Source organism: Balaenoptera ricei, chromosome 12 (assembly GCF_028023285.1).
Source record: "Balaenoptera ricei isolate mBalRic1 chromosome 12, mBalRic1.hap2, whole genome shotgun sequence".
Taxonomy (NCBI): Eukaryota; Metazoa; Chordata; class Mammalia; order Artiodactyla; family Balaenopteridae; genus Balaenoptera; species Balaenoptera ricei.
In genome coordinates this window covers 39,360,470-39,384,256 of record NC_082650.1, presented here as the reverse complement: position 1 = coordinate 39,384,256, position 23,787 = coordinate 39,360,470, and the positions used below count along the sequence as shown (strand labels likewise).

At 36.2% G+C, this 23,787-nt stretch overlaps 1 protein-coding gene across 3 annotated transcripts in view; it reads left to right on the top strand.

Moving 5' to 3' along the window:
- The window catches only part of CLVS2 (clavesin 2), a 65,865-nt gene extending 46,937 nt beyond the window's left edge, over positions 1–18,928 (top strand). For 2 of the 3 annotated variants that reach the window (XM_059941960.1, XM_059941962.1), the window contains exons 4-6: positions 5,146–5,256; positions 11,115–11,335; positions 18,168–18,582. In XM_059941960.1, coding sequence (XP_059797943.1) covers positions 5,146–5,256; positions 11,115–11,335; positions 18,168–18,255 — 420 coding nt within the window. In that variant the 3' untranslated portion in view covers positions 18,256–18,582. Of the gene's footprint in view, positions 1–5,145; positions 5,257–11,114; positions 11,336–18,167; positions 18,583–18,781 lie in introns of those variants that run through there. The other variant, XM_059941959.1, reaches the window with a different exon arrangement.
- Positions 18,929–23,787: the final 4,859 nt, after the last annotated feature.

The following is a 23,787-nucleotide window of genomic DNA, read 5'->3' as shown; positions in this document are numbered from 1 at the left end:
TGACATGGTACTAAGGAGTGGAATGGAGGTAGTGGGTTTTGGATTTTACTATGATCACATTGGCATCATATGGAAGGTGAATATGAAAATATGAAGCTACACAGAGGTGGGGGCATAAATACTGCAAGACTTGAGGTGTGATCAGAAATAAAGGGGATCAGACTTCTGGTTTCCAGTTCCTAATATAAACAGCTTGGAAGTCACCACTCTGTCCTCACAAGGAAAAAACTGAACAGACTGAAAAATCAACAACTATTCTTAGATCTATAAAAGTGGTGTGAGGACACAGGGCAATCCCCTACCCCCCAAGATTAGAGAAACAGGTGAATACAGGGAGTCTTGGCTTATTGGGGCAGAAAGTCATGACCAGAAACCCACGTGGGAGCCAATCTGGGGAAGGACAACCTGAATTGTTAATGACGAATTGCTGGAGGCTCATTGTATAAAATGCAGAGAGTTAAAAGCTCCAGGGAGAGGGGCAGGTATAGGGGGGCCCTCCACACTTTTGTGAGATTTACCTCCAGGATCTTGACCAAGTTCTCCCAGTAAATATTTGAGAAAAATCCCCTTGTGTTTGCATCAGGAGGAGGGAAAAGGAACCATTTTTACATATGCCGTAGCACTCTGCTCTACTCGCCAAGGCTTGCTCTCAGGAGAAACCAGGTAACCAGAGCCTAACCTGCTGGGGTATTATTAGAGCTTAACTGACCTGCGGGGGAGGGAAACTCCCAACTTTAGTCTTCCACATGGGAAAAGGCAAATACCCAACTCCAGGTACTTTAGCCATCCTGTTCCACCCAAGCGGGGAGAAAAAAAATCAAGAAACACTTGTGAGTTAACAGTCCAGAGGCACATGATCATTAAAAGCCCAAGAGCTAATCCACTGGACTATAGAATGCTTTACCTTCCCCCACGTCTTACCATTTTATTACTGAAGGCCTTTTACAATAGTTCCTTTTACCTGGTACATCATGCCTGGCTATCAAGAAAAAATTATAAGTCATAACTGAAAAAAGGTAGAAAACAAAATTTGAAGAGACAGGGTAAACATCTGAATGAGACATGGCAGGGATATTGGAATTATTAGACTGGGAATTTTAAACTATGATTAGTATGCTAAGGGCTTTAATGGATAACTAGATAGCATGCTAAAACAGATGGACAATGTAAGCAGAGAGGAGGAAATCCTAAAAAAGAACCAAAAAGAAATGCTAGCGATCAAAAACTGTGACAGAAATGAAGAATGCTTTTGATAGGCTTTTTAGTAGACTGGACACAGCTAAGGAAAGAATCTCTGAGCTTGAGGATATATCAATAGAAACCTCAAAAACTGAAATGCAAAGAGAACAAAGGGAAAAAAAACACAGAACAGAATATCCAAGGACTGCAGGGCAACTACAAAAGGTGTACCATGTGTATAATGGTAATACCACAAGGAGAAGAAAAAGAGAAAGGCAATGAGTGATATTACAATGAGGAAAGGAAGGAATCAAGTATTATGTCCTTGTTTTGGACTTTGATACTTTGATACCTTTTTAACACAGAGAGTGTTAAGTCAGAATTTTAACCTAGGTCTACTTGATTGCAAAGTCAGTACTTTCCTTTCTCTTTCACACTGTCTCAGTTGTGATTTGGTACTGACCAAGTCATTCTGTATCCAAAGCTGTGTCCAAGGAATCCATGGCATCATGTGTAAGTTATGTGTTTACACGTGTATATTCTTTGTTCACAGTAGAGGAAGCATGACCTTCAAGTGGTTCTCAAAGTTTAAAAATCACTGAGCTAAGACTTCTGGCTTAAAAACCTGATAGCTGGTGTTCATTCAGTTTTGTTCTAGAGATCAAATGCTCACTCAGGAGTATATTTTAAAAGTGTACTAAGTAGTTCTGCTTTAGGTAGTGCTGTTGGTTAAAAATTCTTAAAGATCTCCCTGCCATGAAGCACCAAGATGTTGAATAAATCACAATGAAAATATGTCTAGATGCTCTACTGAACTCTGGTGAACATAAAACAAGTCCCAACAGAGACAAGCACATGGAGTCTACTGGAAAGAAACAGAATAAGGGAAGCTTGAGTGGTTCTGGAGGCCAATGTTGACTGTAGGAACCCAGAGTTTTGGAGAGTAATGATTGCTGGGGGTGCACGGTGGGCAGGAGCAGATGTGAGGCCTGCACACACTGAGGGCAAGTTGGGGACTGGATGTGAGAACCTGCATTCCTCCAGGTGCTGCATCCTCAGGGAAAGGTTGTGCTGGGAAAATCCCTGCTGGCCAGGAAACGTTTAAGGAACCTCTCTGCCTCTCCCATATCCAGGGATAGAACCTGGTAGGAGCTAATATAGATCTTGTCGGGAGAAAAGCATCCTCAAACTAGCTCTTTCAGGATTCCCAAGGATTAATATTAGCCAAATATGATCCACCATAAACAAGATATCATGAACAAGATCAGCAGAGATAACAAATTCAGGCCCCCAAGGACCCAGAAACAAAATACCTCTGTGTAAAATGGTTATGTTATCAAACAATGTTATTAATGATGGAATTAAAATGAGCAAAGACCAAGCAACTAACAAATTAAAGTGTCATGAGAATCTATTTTACACCCACTAGATTGGCAGAAGTTAGAAAGATGGATAATACCAAGTGTAGTATGTGCAGCAGCCAGAACTTTCCTGCATTACTGGGGGAAAGAGGAGTATAAACTGGTGCAGTTTGCTCCTAACAATTTTGTAAAGTTGAACTGTATACACTCTATGACTCAACGTTAACACTTTGAGATAAATACCCTGCACGTACACCTGAACATGCACAAGAGACACGTCTGAGAATGAAGTCTGCAGAGCAGCTGTGTTGGTGATAGCAAAACAAACCAAAAATTTGGAAAACAACGTGCAGGGACAGAAGAAAATAAACTGTGGTGTTCCATACAATGGTATGCTATACAACAGTGACAATGAACTATAGCTATGCACAACATGTTTAAATTTCAAATACAACGAACCGCAAAAACACTTACGCGACCACATTCACTATGACATTTTTATAAAGTTTAAGTACTTAAAAAACTTAACAGTATGTTTTAAGGGATATATATATATATATATATATATATAGCAAAAATATAAAAATAAAATATGCAAAGTAAAAATAATAAATATTATATTTATAACATTTATAAAATAAAATATAAAATATTGAGATAAGCAAGAGAAATGCTTATATATGAAATACAATGTGAAAATTTTAAATGTGGGGAAAGTGAAAGAATATATAAATACAGTGATCTTCAAGGTTACCAACTATATTCTACTTCTTAAGCTGAGTGGAGGGCACATATTAGTATTCTCTTTATTGTATATACATTATTTATCTTCTTTTTATGTATAAAAATGTCATAATTTTAAAAGATACTATGAATCATATATGTATACATATATCCCCTCTTTTTTGGATTTCCTTCCCATTTAGGTCACCACAGAGCATTGAGTAGAGTTCCCTGTGCTATACAGTAGGTTCTCATTAGTTATCTATTTTATACATAGTATCAATAGTGTATATATGTCAATCTCAATGTACCAATTCATCCCCCCCCATTTCCCCCTTGGTATCCATATGTTTGTTCTCTATGCCTGTGTACAGTAGAAAGAAACTAACACAACATTGTAAAGCAGCTATACTCCAATAAAAATTTTTTTAAAAGTAACCTGCTATGTGGAAGTCAGATGTATTTTTTCATATGAAAATAAAAGGATATTTAGCTGAAAAAATAAAAATAAAAAAAATTAAAAGACACTATGTCTGCATTTCTACCTGATTCATTTCTGTTTTGTAATACTCTTGATGAATGAAAGCTACAAATTTATAAAAGAAGTAAGAGACTGACATAAAACAAGACACAGCTTACGAATGTATTTATTATTTGAAGTACTGTGGTTTTTTCATAGTGTGTTATTCTCGAAGATAGAAATTTCGTTGCAGAAAAAATGTTTGTTGACTCTAAAAATCAATATATAAAATCACTAATTAATTTCTAACGCTCATAAGTGTCCCCTAAAAACAAAATAATTTAATGATGTTACACCATGCATGTTTTTAAATCTTTTGAATCTTGTTCAAGAGAAAATTTAAATTAAGAAAATAGATCTACAATTATTTCAGTTTCTTTTCTTTTGTTCCTGTTTATGTTCCCAGTAGAATCTAGATGTAGGCCAATTATTATGATGCCACTCGAGAGACACTTCTAGTGGTACAGTTTTCTAAAGGAGACTTTTGTAGTCAGTTCAGCATGGAATTTTGAACCAGTAGCAAAATCTAGGTCCATTTACATGGAATCCGTAGCACTGTCAAATGTTGTAATTTATTTGGCTTAAGGATTCTCTTCAGATTTTGGGGTGGACTTGAGATGCACCTATTTAGTCACAGAAAGGAGGAAAATACCTCTATGTCGCTTCAGATGCAGACCTTACATGGTTGAGTTCTTGCTGAAGGAGAGGCTGGCTTTGTGATAGCCCCGTTTTCCTCCTGTTGGGTGAGCTCAGAGGGTTTGACTTTCCTTTAACTTGGCAAAATGCAAGTGCAAATTTCTTACACTACAATTCCAGGTTTTAATTTTGCTTAAGCATGTTTCCTTTTTTTGGTAGTTGGAATAAGGAAAGGAAAGTGTTTATAGTAAAGCTGGTAATAAAATAAAGAGAATAAAGTGAGTTTTGATATCTGACCATCCTCACATTATAGATAACTACATTGAAATTTAATAAAACATTTTAATTTAAGTACATTTTAATATACACTTATCTAACATAGATTCATTATTTGACAAATTTCTAAAGTCTTTTACTTGTATTTCTTGGTCTATAATGACTGTTAGCAGTTTGCAGGCTTAAAACGTGGCACTCCTAAAAATGCTGAAATTCCTATCAACAACCTATTCTTGAGAAAGATGTGCTTTATTACATATTGCTTCAGTTTCTGTATGAAAGTTACAATGTTTAATTGCAGTGAGGTTCTTCCTTCTTTCTTCTCCTTAGCTATGCAGATAATCATTTAAGTGTGCAGAATAACAAATTTGTATACCATACGGCCTTCCCTAAACCTTCTCAGTGTTTTAAAGCGTGTTTTGATTTTTTTCCCCCGCCATGTTACTCTAGGATAGTTTCCCAGCACGATTTGGAGGAATTCATTTTGTCAACCAACCATGGTATATCCATGCCCTGTATACCGTGATCCGGCCTTTCCTGAAGGAGAAGACTCGGAAAAGGGTATTTGTTTGCTTCTTTGTTTTTTTATTTCCTTTCTGCTCCCCCATTCAATAAATTATGATGCATACTGTATGTATAACATGTCCTGTGGTAAAATGTGTTTCTGTATTGAATATAACTGTAAAAGATAACATAAAAGATATTTTACAAAATGTAAAAACTTGTGATTAATTCTGAACAGTGTATCTGTGAAAGAAATACTTAAAAACTAGCTCTCTTGCTTTTCCACAAATGGGGAGAGCATTTTAGCACATTCATTATACATTAAAGCCTCGGTTTAAAAGTACAAAATATTATACCATGTTACTATATTGTTATTGGTACACTTAATTTCAAGTAATATACAGACAAAAGTTATAATTTTTTATGTTATAAATAGGTGTTAGTTATTTCACAATATGTATTACATTGAATATAGTGAATTTTGTGATCTCTAATATAATTTTGTAGTGATTGTCATGATCAATCACACATTTCAGAAAGAATACTAATGTGTAGAAATTTTAATATCTCTTTAAATTACAAGTTACTTGAATTCCAAGATTCAGTTTTATCCAACAATGAGGATATTCAAAGTATGTTCCAAAATAATCATTTTTCTGAGAATAAGAATATTTATATAAATTATTTAACGCAGTGCATGGCACATTGTAAATACCAAACACATTTATCACTATTGATAATATTTTAAAATGCATTTTAATGTACATTATTTCATTTTATCCTCCAAACATCTCTGAAAAGTAAGCTTAGTAAGCATCATCTCCTATTTAAAAGCTGAGGAAAGTAAGTCTTAGGATGGATAAATAACTTGCTTATTCATTTACACAGCTGTAAAGTTGTAGAGTTAACATTTGAATCCAAATAGCTCTGCATTTAGAGATATTTTTGCCACTGTGCTGTGACCAATTTTCAAATGATTAGTTCCACAGTAAAATATAGTTACTTCTAAATCCATATGGAAGATAATTTTCCATGTTTCTCATGAATGAGAAGGCACTTCAGGTAGCTCAGTGCCATAAAAGCCTTACTGTGAGTGTAAAAGTGAAATCATTGTTAGTATGTGTTGGTGTCAAACATTTGTGAACAGGGAGTTTTCTGTTTATGAATTTGTTGAATATGTTTTAGTAATTTAGGAGGAAGAATTCTGTAAACAATTATAATTTATATTAGGAATTATTTCTACCACCAAGATTCATATTAATTTACATTTTATAATTTGGAAAAATGTATTGATGTGCCTCAGAAAAAACACTTTCAGCTTTGTTTTATGAAGGGATGATCAGGTGATCCAAAATATCTGCTGGGGGCTTTTAGTACAAATTGTACTAGTGAATGCTTTTGTAGTGTTCACGCTATGCCGCGTGCTGTTCTAAGTACTCTTGGTATGTTAATTCATTTAGTCCTTCCAACAAGGCTTTAGGGTAAGCATTGTTATTTTCCTCCTTTTATAGATGAGAAAATGAGGCATGGAAGGTGAAACCATTTGCTCTAAATCACAGCTAGGAGGTAGTAGAGCTGAAAATGTGGGTGTATTGGGAAGACTGTTCCAGGTAGAGGGACTAGCAAAGGCAATGGTCCTTAGGTAGAAACAGGCCTGGAATATTTGACAAACAGCAAGGAGGCCAGGAAAGCTGGAGATGAATGAGCTACTGGGGAGGATAGTAGGGGACTGGACGGGGAGGAACGTAGTGTGCCCGCTCATAGACGGTCTTGTACACTGTTGTAAAGATCTGGGCTTTCAGTCAGAATGAAATGAGGAGCACTTGAAAGACTTTGAGTGCAGGGGTGACTTGTTGTGACATGATTTTGACATGATTTTGCTCTGTTGAAAAGACTGAAGAGTATCAAGTCTACAAAAAAAGGAAAGCTCTAGGTTTGGGGGTTATTTGATGGAATTTGATGATTTTGACAATGCCTACAAGAATGCCTTGCTAGCACTATTCCAGATGGAACTGAGGTATTTGAATTTTACCATTTTAATTAAAACTATATGACTTGGAAATTTTTGTATGAGAAAATAATTATAGATTGAAACACCTTTAATTTTTAAGTATATAATCAATGCACAATGCAACGCTATTATATTTCCTTACTGGAATCCCAAGTGATTCAGCACTACAGTATTACTCAAACAAGTTATAATACAGATGCTGTAAATCTATGTTCTGAAAAACTGGTAAAAGGAAACCTAGGAAAGAGTCGTGAATCATCTTTCACAGTAGACATTTAGTTCTTCATTTTCTTAAATTAAATCAGACTTTGAGTTTCCAACATGCTGGGCTGATGGGAATGTCAACCTTAGGTGTCACAGGGGTCTCTTCTTCTCAAAATTTCACCAGTGTCTGGAATCTTTCATGTAGAGCCTAACTTCCCATCCATCATGGCCACTTTTGACATGCTCACTGTTCAAGCTAGTATTAGTTCCTTGAATTAAGGTCTCCTGCTCCCAAGCATCTTTACTGAAGCCAGAACCCAATGGCTAGGTTTCAATCCACTACCCTAGTGCACTCTTCAGCTGGTCCACAGATGTGGTCCTGCCACACCCCAAGAGCTGACAGGAAACAGGTTTTCCTGCTAGATGTCACAAATTTCCACTTCTTCCTCAATCGTGGGCTTGCTATTCTATTCCTTGCTAATTCTTAAAAATATTCTACCCTCTTTCTACCATAATTATGGTCAGCTACCATAATCTCTTCAATGGCATGGTTTAGGAAAATAAAATTAAAAATTTTTTTAAATTTAAAAGTTCAACCTAAGTATAATTGTAAGGTAATCTGAGGCAAAGGAGACCCAAAGAACCAGACTTCTTGCATGAAATGGAGGAAGAAAAAATATGTACGGGGGAGAATATAGTAAAACTTCAATAAATGATGAGACAGATGTGTGCATGGCATATTGCAGGAGGGTGTGAGTAGTAGGAGATGTGTTAACAGAAAGAGTTCATAGAGGATCTTATAGGACTTACTCTAAGAGAAAGAGGAAGCCAATGGGGGATTGTGAGCAGACTAATGTGACCTGACTGATGTTTTAACATGGTCATTCTGGCTGCTGTGTTGAGAATTGAGTGTTGGTGGCAAGAGTGGAAGTCGGGAGAGCAAGAGTGGAAGTCGGGAGAGCAAGAGTGGAAGTCGGGAGAGCAGTTAGGAAGCTAGTGCAGTAACACAGTGTGAAGGATGATGGGAGTTGAGTTAGGGTTGTAAGGGTGGAGTTGTTCAGATGTTTGAATTCAGGACAGATTTTGGAGGTAGTACCAAAAGAATTTACTGACAACTTAGATTATGAGAGAAGTAAAAGATGAGTCAAATGTTTTGGCCTGAGAAACTAGAAGCATATTTGTACGATTAACTGACATTGAAAATAGGGAGGAGTTGATTTGGGGGAGAGAATTATAAGTTCAATCTTGGATATGTTAAGTTCCATTTACCATTTAAGTGGAGGTGTCACATAGAGCGTAGAAATACCAATATGGAGTTCAAAAGAGAGGTCTGGATTCAAAATATAAATTTTCAGTGTATGGACAATACTTAAAGCCACTAGACTGAATGACATCACCAAGGAGTGAGTATAGTTAGAGAAGAGAATAAATCCAAGAACTGAAGCCTGGAGCTCTCTGATGTTAAGATGCTGAGGAGGTGAAGAATAACCAGCAAAAGAGTCTGAAAAAAGCATCTATCAAATAGAAGGAAACCAAGAGATCCTGGGAGAAAGCGTTTCAATGAGGAGAGCCATCTACTATATCCAGTGCTGCTGAGAGTTTAAGAAAAATAAGGACAGAGAATTATTGGACACTGAATTTAGCAGTGAGAAGGATCTTGACAAGAGCTATTTTCATGCAATGGTGGGAGGCAAAGCCTATTTGGATTCGATTCAGGAAAAATGGGACAAAAGTACTTGGACAATGAATATAGATGACTCCTTTGATGAGTTTTGCAATGAAAGGAAGGAGAAAAATAGGATAATAACTAGAGGTAAGATCAAGAGAGGTTTCATGCATCTGTATGGGGGGGGAAGGGAAGAGTAGAGTTGGCATGTTTGTTCTTTGATGGGAAAGATACAGAAGAGGAGGAAATTTGATGATGTGAGAGAGACAAGAGAGAATTGTTTGGGAAATATAACTGAGTGGAAGAGAGAATGAATTCTAGTGCACAGGTGGAGGGGTTGGCCTTTGTAGAGTTTATTCTTCCATTGTGCTGGGAGCAAAGGCAAAGCATATGGACACAGATGCTAGTGGGTGGGTCTCATCTGGTTGCCCTATTTTTTCAGAGAAAGAGGAAACAAGGCCAAAGCTGAAAGTGATGTTGAGGGAGGAGGGAACAGAGTGTTAGTGAAAAGAGAAGTAGTGTGAATTACATTTACTTTTCTAAGGATTTATTACCATAACTCTTGCATGACTTGAAAGAGAAGGTTTCTGACATGAAGTAGTACATCTGATGAAATAAAGGTTGTATACTTAATAAAGTAGGGATTTCAGGTGCTAGAACTTAATTTTCCCTGGAAAATTATAAGAGAGAGAGAGAGAGAGTGTGTGTGTGTGTGTGTGTGTGTGTGTGTGTGTGTGTGTGTGTGTGTTTCCTGTTGTGCTCTGTAAGTAGGAAGGGGAAGGTGTAAAATTTGCAATTAACCTGATTTAACTTGGGGCAGACAGTATCTTCCACTGCTGTAAGCCCCACATTATGTATTCCACCAGCCACTTGCCGTGATCATTTTGGCCAGTGACCAGCTCTAAGGTGCTTTTATACTCTTCCACAATTTGTTGAAATTACTTGTTGACTGGTGACTGCCATTCCTCTCATTTTATTTGATATAGACTAGTCTTTGTTTTCCAGTATATTTACTTCAGTGGATTCTAAAAGTATGGAAAGCAAGATGAATGTCTTAGCTTGTTCATCTTGCACCTGAAGTATGAGATTTCTAAGCCACTTATAAATTATAATCTTTAAATAAATATGTAAGTTTATATGAGGTGACAATAGTACTTTATCAGAGAAGACTGATCTGAAGTCTTGAGATTGAAATGAAAGAAGAGGAAAGATGTAGCAACTTATGGAGAAACAGATCTTGAGTATGTAGCTTAAATAACTCTCCAGTTTAACAGAAAGCTCTATGTAGACAGTGATAAGAATAATTAACAGATACACACAGCTTTACAGTTTCAACTCATTATTCCATTTCTGATTTGAATGATAACCATGGAAATCTGTAGCAGAGAAGATGCTGGTAACATTGTAGAACATTGGTCCTTTGGGATGTGAAACTTATGTCAACTTTTCATTGTGATGATGCTAATCTACTTTTATTTACATCACATACTTTGTATTATAAAGCAGTAATTTAGTGGTTACAGTATTCTTATTTTTACTGAAGAGAAAGAGAAAGCCATACTGGTTACAGCTTTTGGGTTTAATAACCTGAATGGGCTCAGCAGTTGTTGAGTCCTTATGAGAAGAGTCTTTTGACAGCATTCATTATGCACATCACCAGCTTTGTACAGCTAACACCAGGATAATGTGCAGATCAACATGCACATTAGATTCTGCTCATGTTCCCAGCTATGAAGCAGGAAACTAAATTTCTTGTTCCAGTTCTTTAAACCAATAACCATCTGACCTTCTAGAAGCTACCTAAAATCCCTGAGCCTCAGGATTTTTATATGAATTATTAGGATTACAGAACCAGCCTTCCTGTTTCACAGAGTAGATGAGGGGCTTAAATATTTTAACAGACATGGAAAACTCTTGCTTTGGCTTTCCTATCCTCAATCCTTCATCCCCCCCACCCCCCACCCAGTTCCCAAAATCTGGATGATATTTATTCTCCTCTTTGTGTTTTCTCCCACCCTCTTCTTGCGTTTGTAGATATTTTTGCACGGTAACAACCTGAACAGTCTACACCAACTGATTCATCCTGAGATTTTGCCCTCTGAGTTTGGGGGAATGCTCCCCCCTTATGATATGGGAACCTGGGCAAGAACACTGCTAGACCATGAGTATGATGACGACAGTGAATACGGTGTGGACTCTTACAGCTTGCCTGTGAAGGAGGTAGAGAAGGAACTCTCCCCCAAGTCCATGAAGAGGTATGCTGGAGGTCACTGGGAAGTGGATTGGGCCAGGGTGGGGACACCTGATACAACTCCAGATTTTATATTTCTCTGGAGTAGATATTTGGTGACATTTTAAAGCCTTTCATGCTCCTGTGATCGGATGTGTAAGGAGTTTCAAGTCAAAGATAAATTCATTCAAGGTCACCTCAACTCAGTGTTGCTCCAAATTCACAGTCTAGCTGACCCCTTAGAAGTCAGCCAATCCAGTGGCTTTTCAAACTGTTCTTTAAGGTTCTGGTTGAGTGTCTCAGGGCAAGCAGGTAGGGGGTGGGGACCGTGCCCATCTCCACTGCGGTGAGACTGACTATCTAAACAATTTTTTGGACTTCTGTGTAAGATTTCATTTGAAGGAGGGGATCCACACAGCGCGCGCACGCACACACACACGCTTCAAACACTGACATTCGCAGCTTACGTTCTTTTTTCAGCATCTCTGCCAAGTTTCTGTTTAAAAGTTTCTGTCTAGCCATTCCTGAGGCAAGACACTACTTCCCTACAGCTTTAATCTTTACAGAATTCATTGTTGAGTCAGAATCTGATTTCCTGCTTTGACTCTCATAGTGTTATTAGGTCTGTTTTCTTTCAGTCAGTGGGTATCTATTCAACACATGCTCTGTAATAAAAACTTTCCTAGGCGTTTTGCATCCAATATGGGTAAAACATATGTCCAGCCATAATCTACTGGTGATCGAGGGCAGCGGGGTTGCCAGACACACACAAATGCATAACTGCCTCTGAGTTTGCATTCTGTAGCACACCAGAAGACATCTAATTCTTATGCTACCCCAGGCCACACCAGCCCAGGGTTCATTTGGATAACAAATATTATTTCTTGGTTCATTTCGTATCCAGGAAATATAGGAACCACAGCTCCTACAAGTCTCTCTTCACCTAATTCAGGGAGGACACAAGGGCATCTCCCATGTCACTGCAAACACTATCTTGCATCCTTCTCTGAGGAAAGCCTTAGGGTCATTTGGTCACCACTGACTCATGCAGTGGCATCTTTGAGACTGGCCTCTTTTATTTGCTGCTGCAGCTGCTGCTGTTCTTGGGGGGCGGGGTGTGATACCTTTCTCGCCCCAGGCTGCTCCACAACTCCTTGGAGAGAACGGAAAGGCCAGGAACATCTTCGGCTTTAATTTCTCCACTAATTGACAAGCTTATCTTTAAATCAAGTTTGGGCTTTTCAACTCCCTCCTCTTAAAACAAGGCTTCCTAATTTGAGTTATATGCTCTTCTCACCAAAGGGGTTCATTGATGGACTCTCAAAGTGGTATGTAAAGTGATAAAAGTTGTATTCAAAACTGTGTGTGTATATGTTTGAATGTATGTATGTATATATAGATATATAAATGTATATATAGTGCATTTTTTTTCTGGAGAGAAGGCATATTTCATCAAATTCTCAAAGTTGTCTAAGGCAAAAATGGTTAAAAGCCATTGCCTAAGAATAGGTTCCTGCTGATAAAAATTAAAATTCTAACAGTGATAATTGTTACAATCTACCATTTTTAATAAACTTCTCATGAGTTAGGCCCTTACTAGGTACCTTTTTTGGTAACATTCACTTATTTAATTCTCACAGCAACCTTGTTAAACAGATATTTGTGTCCCCAAAGTCACATAGTCTATATGTAATGGAACAAGGTTCCAATGCATGAGGTACAGAGTCTTTCATGTTGTTGATATAAATCTTGTCTACTCTTCTGTGACAGCATGACACAGAGCGCCCTCACTCTAGAACTGAGCTACAGGAGGATTTGGAGACAGCTCTCATAGGTGTCCCTTTGTCTTTTCCTTTGCCAGCTAGCAATGCTCATTTCCTTTAGCCCCTCCTTCTGTGACTTGTTAACTAGTGTGGTCCCCTCCTCTGAGCACACCTCTCTCCACATCCTCTACAGCCTCAGCTGCACCCCCATAACCTACACTTCCTCCAAAACTTCCTACCTGCTCTCTTTGCCTCCACCTTTACCCTGCTCCCCTACCTTCCATTTATTATATTATCCATGTGGCAATCAAAATAATATTTAAAAAATATAAATCAGATCCTTTCACTTCTCTGCTTTGAATTTTTAAGTGACTGCTAATTATACAATGAATACAATCAACTCCTTATCGAGACTTGCAATATACTGCATGATCTGATCCTGCCTACCTCTCTCCTCTAAGTTTATTTACCTTTTCTCTCCTCCCCTACCTTTCAGACACAACAGCCTTCTTTATTCTCCTTCAGCCTCCCCAGCTTGTTCCTATCCAAGGGTCTTTATTCTTGTCACCTCTGGCTGGAATATTCTTGTCCTCTGTCTTCCAATGGCTGGCCCCAATCAAAGGTCATCTCCTCAAGAGGGTCTTTTGGTCTTTCTCAGTCACCAGGTCTTAATCAACTCTACTTCCTCCTCATTCTAGCCACTTCCTATCAATCACCTTCTTTATTTTCTTCATAGTTCATTATTAGTCAGTGAAATGATTGATTTTATTTAGTTATTTATCCCCCTGTCCTGCAATGTAAGCTTCAGGGGGACTTTAGTGGCTTTGTCTATCCTGTTCTCTTCTGAATCCTCAGTGCCTGGAGTGGAGCCTGGCACACAAAACATGCTCACTAGGCACCAGTTAGATGAATGAAAGAGTCCTCTGCTGTCTGTCAGTGGCCCCTTTTAGGTGCAGTGTTTAGAATTGTAGAGGTGACATCTGACGCTATCATTACTTGCATAGAGGTTCCAGAATTCTGGCTTTGCAGTGTAGACCTCATTGGCTTCGTTTAGTTGCTGTTGTTGTCACTGTTGCTGCCGTTCAGGCAGCCAAGGCACATTGCTGACTCATACTGAACCCCTTAAAACTGGTCTCTTTACTTATAGATCCTTATCCTCATAATTCTTTATTTCTGTGTTTAGCTTTTTCCTCCAAGCACATTACTTTAATTGACATCATCTTGTTAGATTTGGTTCAGGCGATCCACCTTTTGAAGTCTTTTTGGATCCTGATTTTCTTCTCCAATTAATTAGGCCATTTTGTCCCCTGAAGACTTGGCTTATAGCACGATGGCCTCCCCAACCCTGAGTTTCTTGCTTCTGACATGGGCTGATTGGAATTTCAGACATCCTTTGTTTGGTGTAGGTTTTGTATCATATGAAGCTTATATGGTTCTATTTGAAAACTCCTGAAGAATGAGATCAAGAAAGTTGTTTCACTTTATTTTTATCTTCTCTCTGGCAGGGGATGGCAGTTCCCCATCAAGGATGGGAGAAAATTGTTTCTAGGTTCCACCCTTCCTCCATCTCCTTTTCCAGTTTTATATCATTCTTAGATTGAGAGGGGAAAAATCATTCCTTCACCAAAGAGTTGTAGATAACTGTTACTTTGGGTGAATTTAGCTACTTGTATAGCTAGAAGATTATGTTCCTCTGTATAAATTTGTGGAGAGATAGTATAATCATGTGAAAGAATACAAACTTCACTAGAGAGTGGGTTCCTTAAACTCGGGGAATGTGTTTTACCTTACGCCTCTAGGACCCAGGATAGTGCCTGGCACACAACAGGTGCAGTGAGCATCAACACTAATGTTGTTACGGTAATATGCACTTCCATTTTATTAAATAATATCCAACACCTATTGTTACTACATGCCAAACCCTATCTAATGCTTTGTATACATCAACTCCTTTGCTTTTCTAAACAACTAATAAGGTAATACTATACCCATCTTATTGATGAGGAGACCCAGATACAGAGAAGGTAAGTAACTTCTACATTTCACATAGCTACAAAGCTACAATGCTAATGTTGGAACACAGGTAATAGTATTCTCTAAGTCATTTCCTTAACCACTACCATATGCTATCTGCCAGAATTAATGCTGGGGGTTATGCATGCATTATCGCACTTGATCCTCAATATGTCTGTATGATGTAGGTATTATTTTCCCCATTTTACAGGTAAGGGAATAAAATCTTAGGAAGTTTAAATAGCCTTCCCTTGGTCACAGAACTAGTAAATAGCAGAAGGTGGAATTGGAATTCATTTCTGACTAAAATCTTGTCTCTTAAACACTAAGGTATAGCACAATATTGTAGATACATAATAAATGAATAAATGATACCTGGATAATTAAAGTTAAGCTATAGGTTTTCAAGGGGAAAACAAGTTATTCATTGAAAGACAGTAGAGGCTGGAGACTGCTAAGATGTACTATGAGTTAATGTTAAGTAACTTCCTCTAGTGCAGTTGAAACAAACCAATTTATTAACAGTTATGGTCCTGCACAAATCACCCTGTTGTTTTGTATAAGAGAGCAAAAAAGAAAATCTAGACTAAAACAGCAGTACTCTTGGGGCAATAAAATATCAAAAAAATCTTAATCAGAAATTGTTTCTGCCTGGCTTGCTTTATTGAGGAATTGTTCTGCATAATGAGCCAGGAGCGTTCATCATCCAACAATTCTGACATCTGTAGTGCATGATAAAAGCAAACTAGGACATATATACACTACCAAACATAAAATAGATAGCTAGTGGGAAGCAGCCGCATAGATGTTTAAAAAATAAGCAAACTAGGAACTTAATCCCAGGTTGGCTAGTGCACTGTAATTTAAAATATTTTATTAAAATTGCCATATCCTCTAATAAATTTTTTTATTTAAAAAAATTTTTAACATCTTTATTGGAGTATAATTGCTTTACAATGGTGTGTTAGTTTCTGCTTTATAACAAAGTGAATCAGTTATACATATATATATGTCCCCATATCTCTTCCCTCTTGTGTCTCCCTCCCTCCCACCCTCCCTATCCCACCCCTCTAGGTGGTCACAAAGCACCGAGCTGATCTCCCTGTGCTATGTGACTGCTTCCCACTAGCTATCTATTTTACATTTGGTAGTAAAAGTAGTCAAGGAACGAACGTAAGGGTTTAAAAGATGTGTGTGCATGTGTATGTGTATTTGTATGATGTGTGTTTTAATAGAACATTATGGCAAATGCTTATATTGTAGACTCTGTGCTGTCTGAAGAGCTTTGGTGTGTACTTAATGACTATTATTAGGATATGCCTCAACATTTATATATTTAACTTTGTGAGAATTTTAAAATAAATGTTTTTGTTAAGAATTTCTTTCTCCACAGGATAAATTGCTTTATCTTCATCACTCTTCGCTTTCAATGCTTGATACCCATCCTCTTTCAGTATGGAAACTATTTATTGGATAAAAGTTAAGACATTGAAATCCTACTGTGTAATAGACTCTGTGACATGCATTGTGTTCACAGCAAGGAGAGAAACTGATAAAGTCCCTGCTCATGGAATTTATAGTCTAGTGGGTACTCGTTGTCAAGTAACGCTCTAGTGCAGGACATTAAATGAACCCCTGTATATTTTAGCATGGATTCATCTTGGGAAACCAATTATTTCAGTTGAGTCTAAGAAAAAAAGTGTTACAGGTCTAATTATTAAGTGCTTTGTGCAATTGTCAATTGTGTTAAAATGTATTTTATTCATGTACTTTTTTCTAAGATAAATTATCATTGCTCCTTCTCCTTCTCTCTCTCTCTCTCTGTCTCTCTCTCTCTCTGTCTCTTTCTCTCTCCTGCACACACACATACACACACACACACACACACACACACACACACCACTTTCAACTGCAGTCAGTCTCCATTCTGACATATGCATCTAATACCTATTATTGAGGTAAAATAGTGAAAATGACTTAGGAAATAAACCTCCTTGTTTTAAAGTTCTCACCTTCCTTTTCATTCTCTCTTTAGAAATGAATTTAAGTTTATTTAAATGAAGGAGTCAGTTTATCAGTTAATTCTGTAATTATTTTTGCTTTGATAATTAGTTCCATTGCTGTTCTTTTTCATTAGCATGTGTGGTTGTATTTTAGCTTATAGTCTTTCTTTTTGAAAATTAATGAGGTCTGCTAAGTGGCATATTGCCACAGCAATAGCCAAATGGTTGGAATGCAGCAGCAGGGGAAAAATTCATTATGGAGGAGAATTTAAAAGGGCAGCTGCTTCTTTAATGCCATAGCCATTAAGATGGCAGCTTCCTGCCACCGCAGTAGCACTTTTCATTGACTTTCCTCCTTCCCAGTTTTATGTTGTTTCCTAGTGAGGAATTGAGATATAATTCCCACCTGCTATCAAAGGCATGTGTAAGGGGTTTTCACATTATTTGCTTTCCTAATCATAAAGTGCTGCTGACTAAACAAGAGGGGTTTCTACTTTTCTTAAAGTTTTCAAGAGTAAGATTGATTTTATTCAGATGTCCTAATGGAAAATTTAACAAAACTCATATTGAAATATTGATTTTTTCCTAATGTTCTCATTAAATATAAAAAAAGATGGTTAAAAATGCACATTCCTGTTGAAGTCGTTTCATAGAGCCCTTTCAGACAGGAATCAAGGTTCCTTTTATTTCTACTTCTTTTCTTATAACAATAAGTTCACTGTAATAATTCCCCCATTTGGTGATCTCTTGGAATACATCAGTCCTGTACTAGAAATTCTCAGTCTCAAAGAAAAGTCTCTTGCTTGATTGTAAAGAAGAGAGCTTGAGCCTATTATTGTGTATTTAGAATCCTCTGCTGTGCATTATTTTATTCAGAGGCCAGAGGGGATTGTTTCCTTTGATGCAAAACATCACCATAAATGTATCTCTCTAAATGTGCAGCATTCTCAGTTCATAAATCTCTTGATGTAGAAGAAGTTAATCCGCATCCATGAGAGAAGTAATAAAGGAGAAAAGACAGAGAAGAGAACGTGATTGTTTGGCAGTAACGCACTGACATTGGCTTTATCATTTCTAGATCCCAATCAGTTGTGGATCCTACAGTGCTAAAACGCATGGATAAAAATGAGGAAGAAAACATGCAACCTTTGCTCTCTCTGGACTGATAACTTCTCTACCCTCCCCATGGATTAGAAATGGAAGGTACTTGTTTTCAGCACCAGGGCCAGCGCTGTGGAGGAATTACCAGCTGGAAATTTATTTATTCATGTTAATGTAGCATAATATATAAGACATCAGGCGTTCCCATTTGCCTGAACCATGGGTGCCCTGGTCTGGATTTTTTTTAAAAAGTCAATAATTTATTCTGTAAGTGCCAAGTTCTTTGTAAATACAATGTACTCTTCACGTCAAGTTTGTAAATTTTGGTAGTAACTTAAATTGGAAGATTGGCTTATGAGTCTATGCCAGTGATATGAACTATAACAAGAACAGAAAAGACACATAAACAATCAAAGCTAATTAAATGTAGCCCTGTTTCCTATGAAGCCATATTTCAGCTATCATAGTGATTGTTTCGTTGTTTTTCTCTGAAACTCTGTCGTACTCAAATGTACATTTAATGGGCACAGGGAACTAGATGATTCTAGGAAATTATTATGATAAATGTATTAACTGTCTAGTGATTTTCAGTTCACAGAAAACGTACCCTGGTGACTATCACTGGCCTTGCATTTGGAAGACAAGAAATGGCAAATGACCTGGTAAATTCAACACTTGAACTCTTCTATGTTGTTTAATTCCTGGAGTCTTGTGAAAAAATATGTTCCCCAAATTAAGATGTGGAATTCTGAAAGAGAGTGGATTCTTTTTAAACTGCTGTCTTCACAATGTGTCCTTTATTCCAGACCCCATTTTATCCCTGTCTGATGTACTTTAAGAAACTTTTCCCCCCAAAACTCTTTGATCAAGAGAAAGAGAACTCATACATGAATAGTGTTTGACAGCTAATTTTGAACATAAAAGTTGCCAAGTACCAATAAGGGGCTAATTTCTAATTCTTGTGCACTGGTTGAAAAAATATATATATTCACACACACGTATATATTTTTACTGAGCTCTAATAAATCCTTGATGTGACAGGCTTACAGAATAAATCACACATATTCAATGGTCTTAGAGATGTTATAGATTATTGTATGCAATGCTAACTCTGGAAAACCACTTCCACTAAAGTTAATGAAAATGAGGTATAGTAAAACAGACTTTCAGTGAACTTATTTAAGGGAATTCAATTTAATTTGTAATGCAATCTTGACTCTGCCATTTTAGTGAAATATATTTTTTCTTCAAAAAACACAACAGGTATCAACAAAGGCAGTAGGCAGTATCAGGTGATGGAGAGTAATATTGTTTTCCCCAAATTCAAGTTAATTTTCCTAATGATCCAGTAAGTACACATTTTCTTCTCAGAAAAGATTTTAAGAGCATATTGCATCCAGGAGAGATAATGAAATCTTCTGAGGGCATCTGAGATACTATATTATAGTATAAATCTAGATTTGGAATCCTTATGTTAAAGTTTTCATTTCATAAAAATTCTGCAATGATAGCACATTTTAAAAATTTAACTTTAAATTTCAAATTCTAGTGTGAAAAAGCAAGATTTTTACCACCTTTTCAGAGTGGCAATTTTTGAGACTAAGGATTTAACATTAAAATATTCTTTTGAAAGAAAAATATCTCAAGGAACTTTTGGAAACCAACAGAAATAAAGGCATGTAGCAGCCTTCATATACTTCTTAGTCAAAAGCTTTAAAAAGTCCAGTTCTAATTCTACAGCCAAGAATCTTAAAATGAAGATCAGTACACGATTCTACAGTGTCACCAATGGACTGTCTAGTATTTGTAAAAATACATAAATATACATAAAAAATATGAATAAAAGATACCTTAAAAATGCTGACCTCCAATCAAATGCAGAAGAATAATGACTGTCGGTCCTCTGCTGCACCCATAAATATTACAGAGATTGGAATGCACTGGAATAAAAAGCCACAGCAACGCTTAATCTAAGAACCCTAACCAATGGTGTTCTTACGTTTTTGCCAACTTGACATACATTTTTTAGCGTTGGGCTTTATATACTATACAAGCAAGTGTTAGACAGTATGATGCATTGGAATAAAATGGAAACAGAGTAAGTACAGAAGGCCAGTCAACTTTTCATTTTCATGAGTTTCAATTGATATGCACCATTTATTGCCAATTTTCAGAATTCTACCAGCTTCAGATGTCAACCAGCATAGCCAGCTTTTTTTTCCCCTTGTCATAGGCTAGTGTCATATACAAAAATAACTTGGAAGGCATATTTTCTGTGTATACCTACCCACTTATAAGTTATCATTCACACTCTCTCCCTACCCCACATTTGGAAACTGCATTGGCATTGCTGCTTGACTGCTCTTCTTCAAATGAGCAATTGAGAGTTGGCTGGATTGTGTAAAATATTTTTAAATGAATGAACAAATTACAACAATGATGTGTTTTGAAATTGCTGTATCTAGTTCGGTCTGCCTATGTCTTTTCAGTCTGGAGAAAAATTTTCCAGTAATGTTTTTGAAGCTGCTTAGAGAACATTTGATCAACTTTATGAATTTTCCCCTCAGCACCAGCTAACTAACACTGTTTAGGAATTTTCTTTTTCCTCATGTGATTTTCTGTGTTATGTAGCTATGTCTACTGTTACATAACATAGTAAATAAGCACCCTTATATTCTTTTGATTTAATTGTGATAGTACTTCCCCACTCACACATACACACGAACACAGTACATCCCCACTCACATATACACACGAACAATAGACTGTTTGCTCTAATGATTTGCCTCTCTATTTTGAGAGCTATGCTTTTCTTTTTCAGTTATCTTGTTACTTAAAATTTGTAGGCATCAAAGAATTACCACGTTTGATTTGGAATAGGCCCATAGTTTGTTTACTTCCCTCACTTAGCCTGCCTTACCTTCTATTTCTTGTATCATTTCTTTTCTCCAGTGTTCCAGGGGCAGCTGCTTCCAAAGCTGGTTTAAAAATAAGTAACTTCCTTATGTTGTCAGTGATATTTGCACACATTTTTGACTGATATTTTAAAAGGAAGAGATTATCATAAAAATATATTCTAAGAAATATGAAGAAGTGCCTCTTTAAAAAATGGAATAAAACAGTGATACTAGAATATGGATTCTATTTGTTCTCTCTTCCAAAAAGCAAATACATGCATCTATTATATTATAAGGATGAAATATAGCTATAATCTGAAGAAGGATATTTGAGGTCTTGCTTTGAATATTCTCGTATAGTATTGTCTTTATTGTGTAAGTTCAATATGGTAACTTCAACATGTTACTGACAAACATGGCACTATGCTAAAACAATATACAAATATTAAATTGAGTGTTGCAAGCAAGTTTTTGAAGTGCATGCATGATTACTTTTATTTCATTAATAGTTTGCATAAGTGTAGGCAGAGACATTCCTTAAGTGTTTTCATATAAAATGCTTGTTTACTTTACAGTACTGAAAATTCATACATTCATAAGCAAGAAAGCCAAGCAGCTGGGTTCTCTTTAATATTAACTAGGTCACATTGTTAAATTAAACATTTGAAGTTTCCATAATATTCCTGAGGGAACAGACGTCCCTCTAATGCATCAAGATAACGCAGAATTGTTTTAAACATCAAGAAACATGTTTACTACTCTTCACAAAAAGAAACTTTTAGAGCTATGGCAGTGTGTCTTCAGGAACAGACTTCCTTTTCATCTACAAATAACCCAAAAGCATATGGACATGATTATGGTCCTTTAAAGAAGTTATATCAGGAAAACCTGCTGAAAGGTTGTACAATCTTCTGTTATTTTATCTAAGCATCTAGCTGGTTTGGTTGGTTAATAATTTCTTTTGCTTCTTATTTGGTGTGTATTTATTAATGATTACTTGAAAAATTGCCACCAGTTATGAGGACATTTCAGAATGACTTTCAACACAAAAAATAAAAGGAGCAGAGCTCTGGCATGATGTGTGAACTTTCAGATATGGTATTTATATTTTTTGCATCAATCAGCTAATAGGCAAATGTTCCATTTTATATGTGCTATATAACTATATAGCCTAAGAAATAGTGATACATTTTAAATTTATGAGGCTGTTAGATGGTGTAAGAATCAGCAGATTATCTAAAATATATTGGAACAAACGTAGAGGACTGGCTAAATATCCAGTGTGTGTGCAATTATCTTTAGTAGTGAAAAGCATTTTGTTTTGTTTTGTTTTAGTTGAAAATGTTTTCCAATATGCTATTGGAACTAGTTAGCACTATTACTATTTGAAAGGGAGAAAATAATAAATACATAAGGAGGCTTGGCTTTGAAACATTATTATATCACTTTAAAGGCTTAAAGCATATAATTTTTTTCATGAATTGAAGTTTTTATTTAGTAAATATCCATAGATTAGCCCGGCACATGGACATAATACTATGGAACCTATTCTGCACTGAGCATGGGAATTTATTCCCCTATACTGTAGGAGAAAAATATGAAATAACAATGCACTGGACTGAAACACTCAAGTTGTACTATTTTTTTTAAAGGAGTGCAAATGATACTGTTGAAATAAAAAAAAAGAAAAGAAAACAAATAAGCATAGGTCTTAAATACAATAAATGCACTTTTATAGTAAATAGTGGACATTGTTACAATTCAGGTGTTTGGTCAGTCAGTATTTGACTTAGTTTCAAATTTCATGCAAATATTTTTTTCCTTAATGATATCAATGCATTTATTCTGTCAAAATTAGTTCCTGTAGTGAATGAGAGGGACCTAGATAAGAAGTGAACAAACCCTAAACCATATTAAAAAATTGCAATGCATTATAATTGGTTATATATAACAGAGGTTCAAAGCTTTGTCTTGTTCTTAATTCAGTTTTTCAGTTTTCAAATTTGTGTTAAAGATAAATAAAACCCCCCAAACTAAGTAGTTTTTATTTTCAAAACAGATTAAATAAGATGTCTAAGAGGTAATTATACAAGTCTTTGATAAGAATACTGAGCACATGTTTACTATTTGGCTCAACTACCTTTGACCTTTTGAGGGAATTGTTTTCTCCAATACAATATTACAAATGGGGTAACGTAATGTTGAATAAATATACATTTCTGCTTTAAAAAAGCCTTTATTTTGCATATAGTAGATGTTGAATTTTGTAGTATGGATCTTTGCATCTGTGAAATGGAGATTTCTAAAATGTCCTCTAAAAATGAGCAACAGTAACTTTATTTTGAGAGAAATTGTGGTTAGCTATTTTGGTTAGGACACCTGAAATTTTCTGATGCTTGTATGTTTGGGGCTAAAGGGAAAAACACAATTCATTTCATCAAAATTACATTTTCAATAGTCTATAACTTCTAGACAAGCCTTCAAAGGAGAGCTTGAATGAAGAAGTAAGTTAACTTTTAAGTTGCATGGAGCAATGGGAATGATCAATAAGTAAAATAACTAACATTTTCACATTTTCATGTAATGATAATGGATTAGACAAAGAACTAAATTCAGAACTTTGAATTATAAAAAACATTGATTTAAATTCTATAAAAATTATTAAGTAAAATTAAAAAATATTAAGTAAAATTTTTAAAA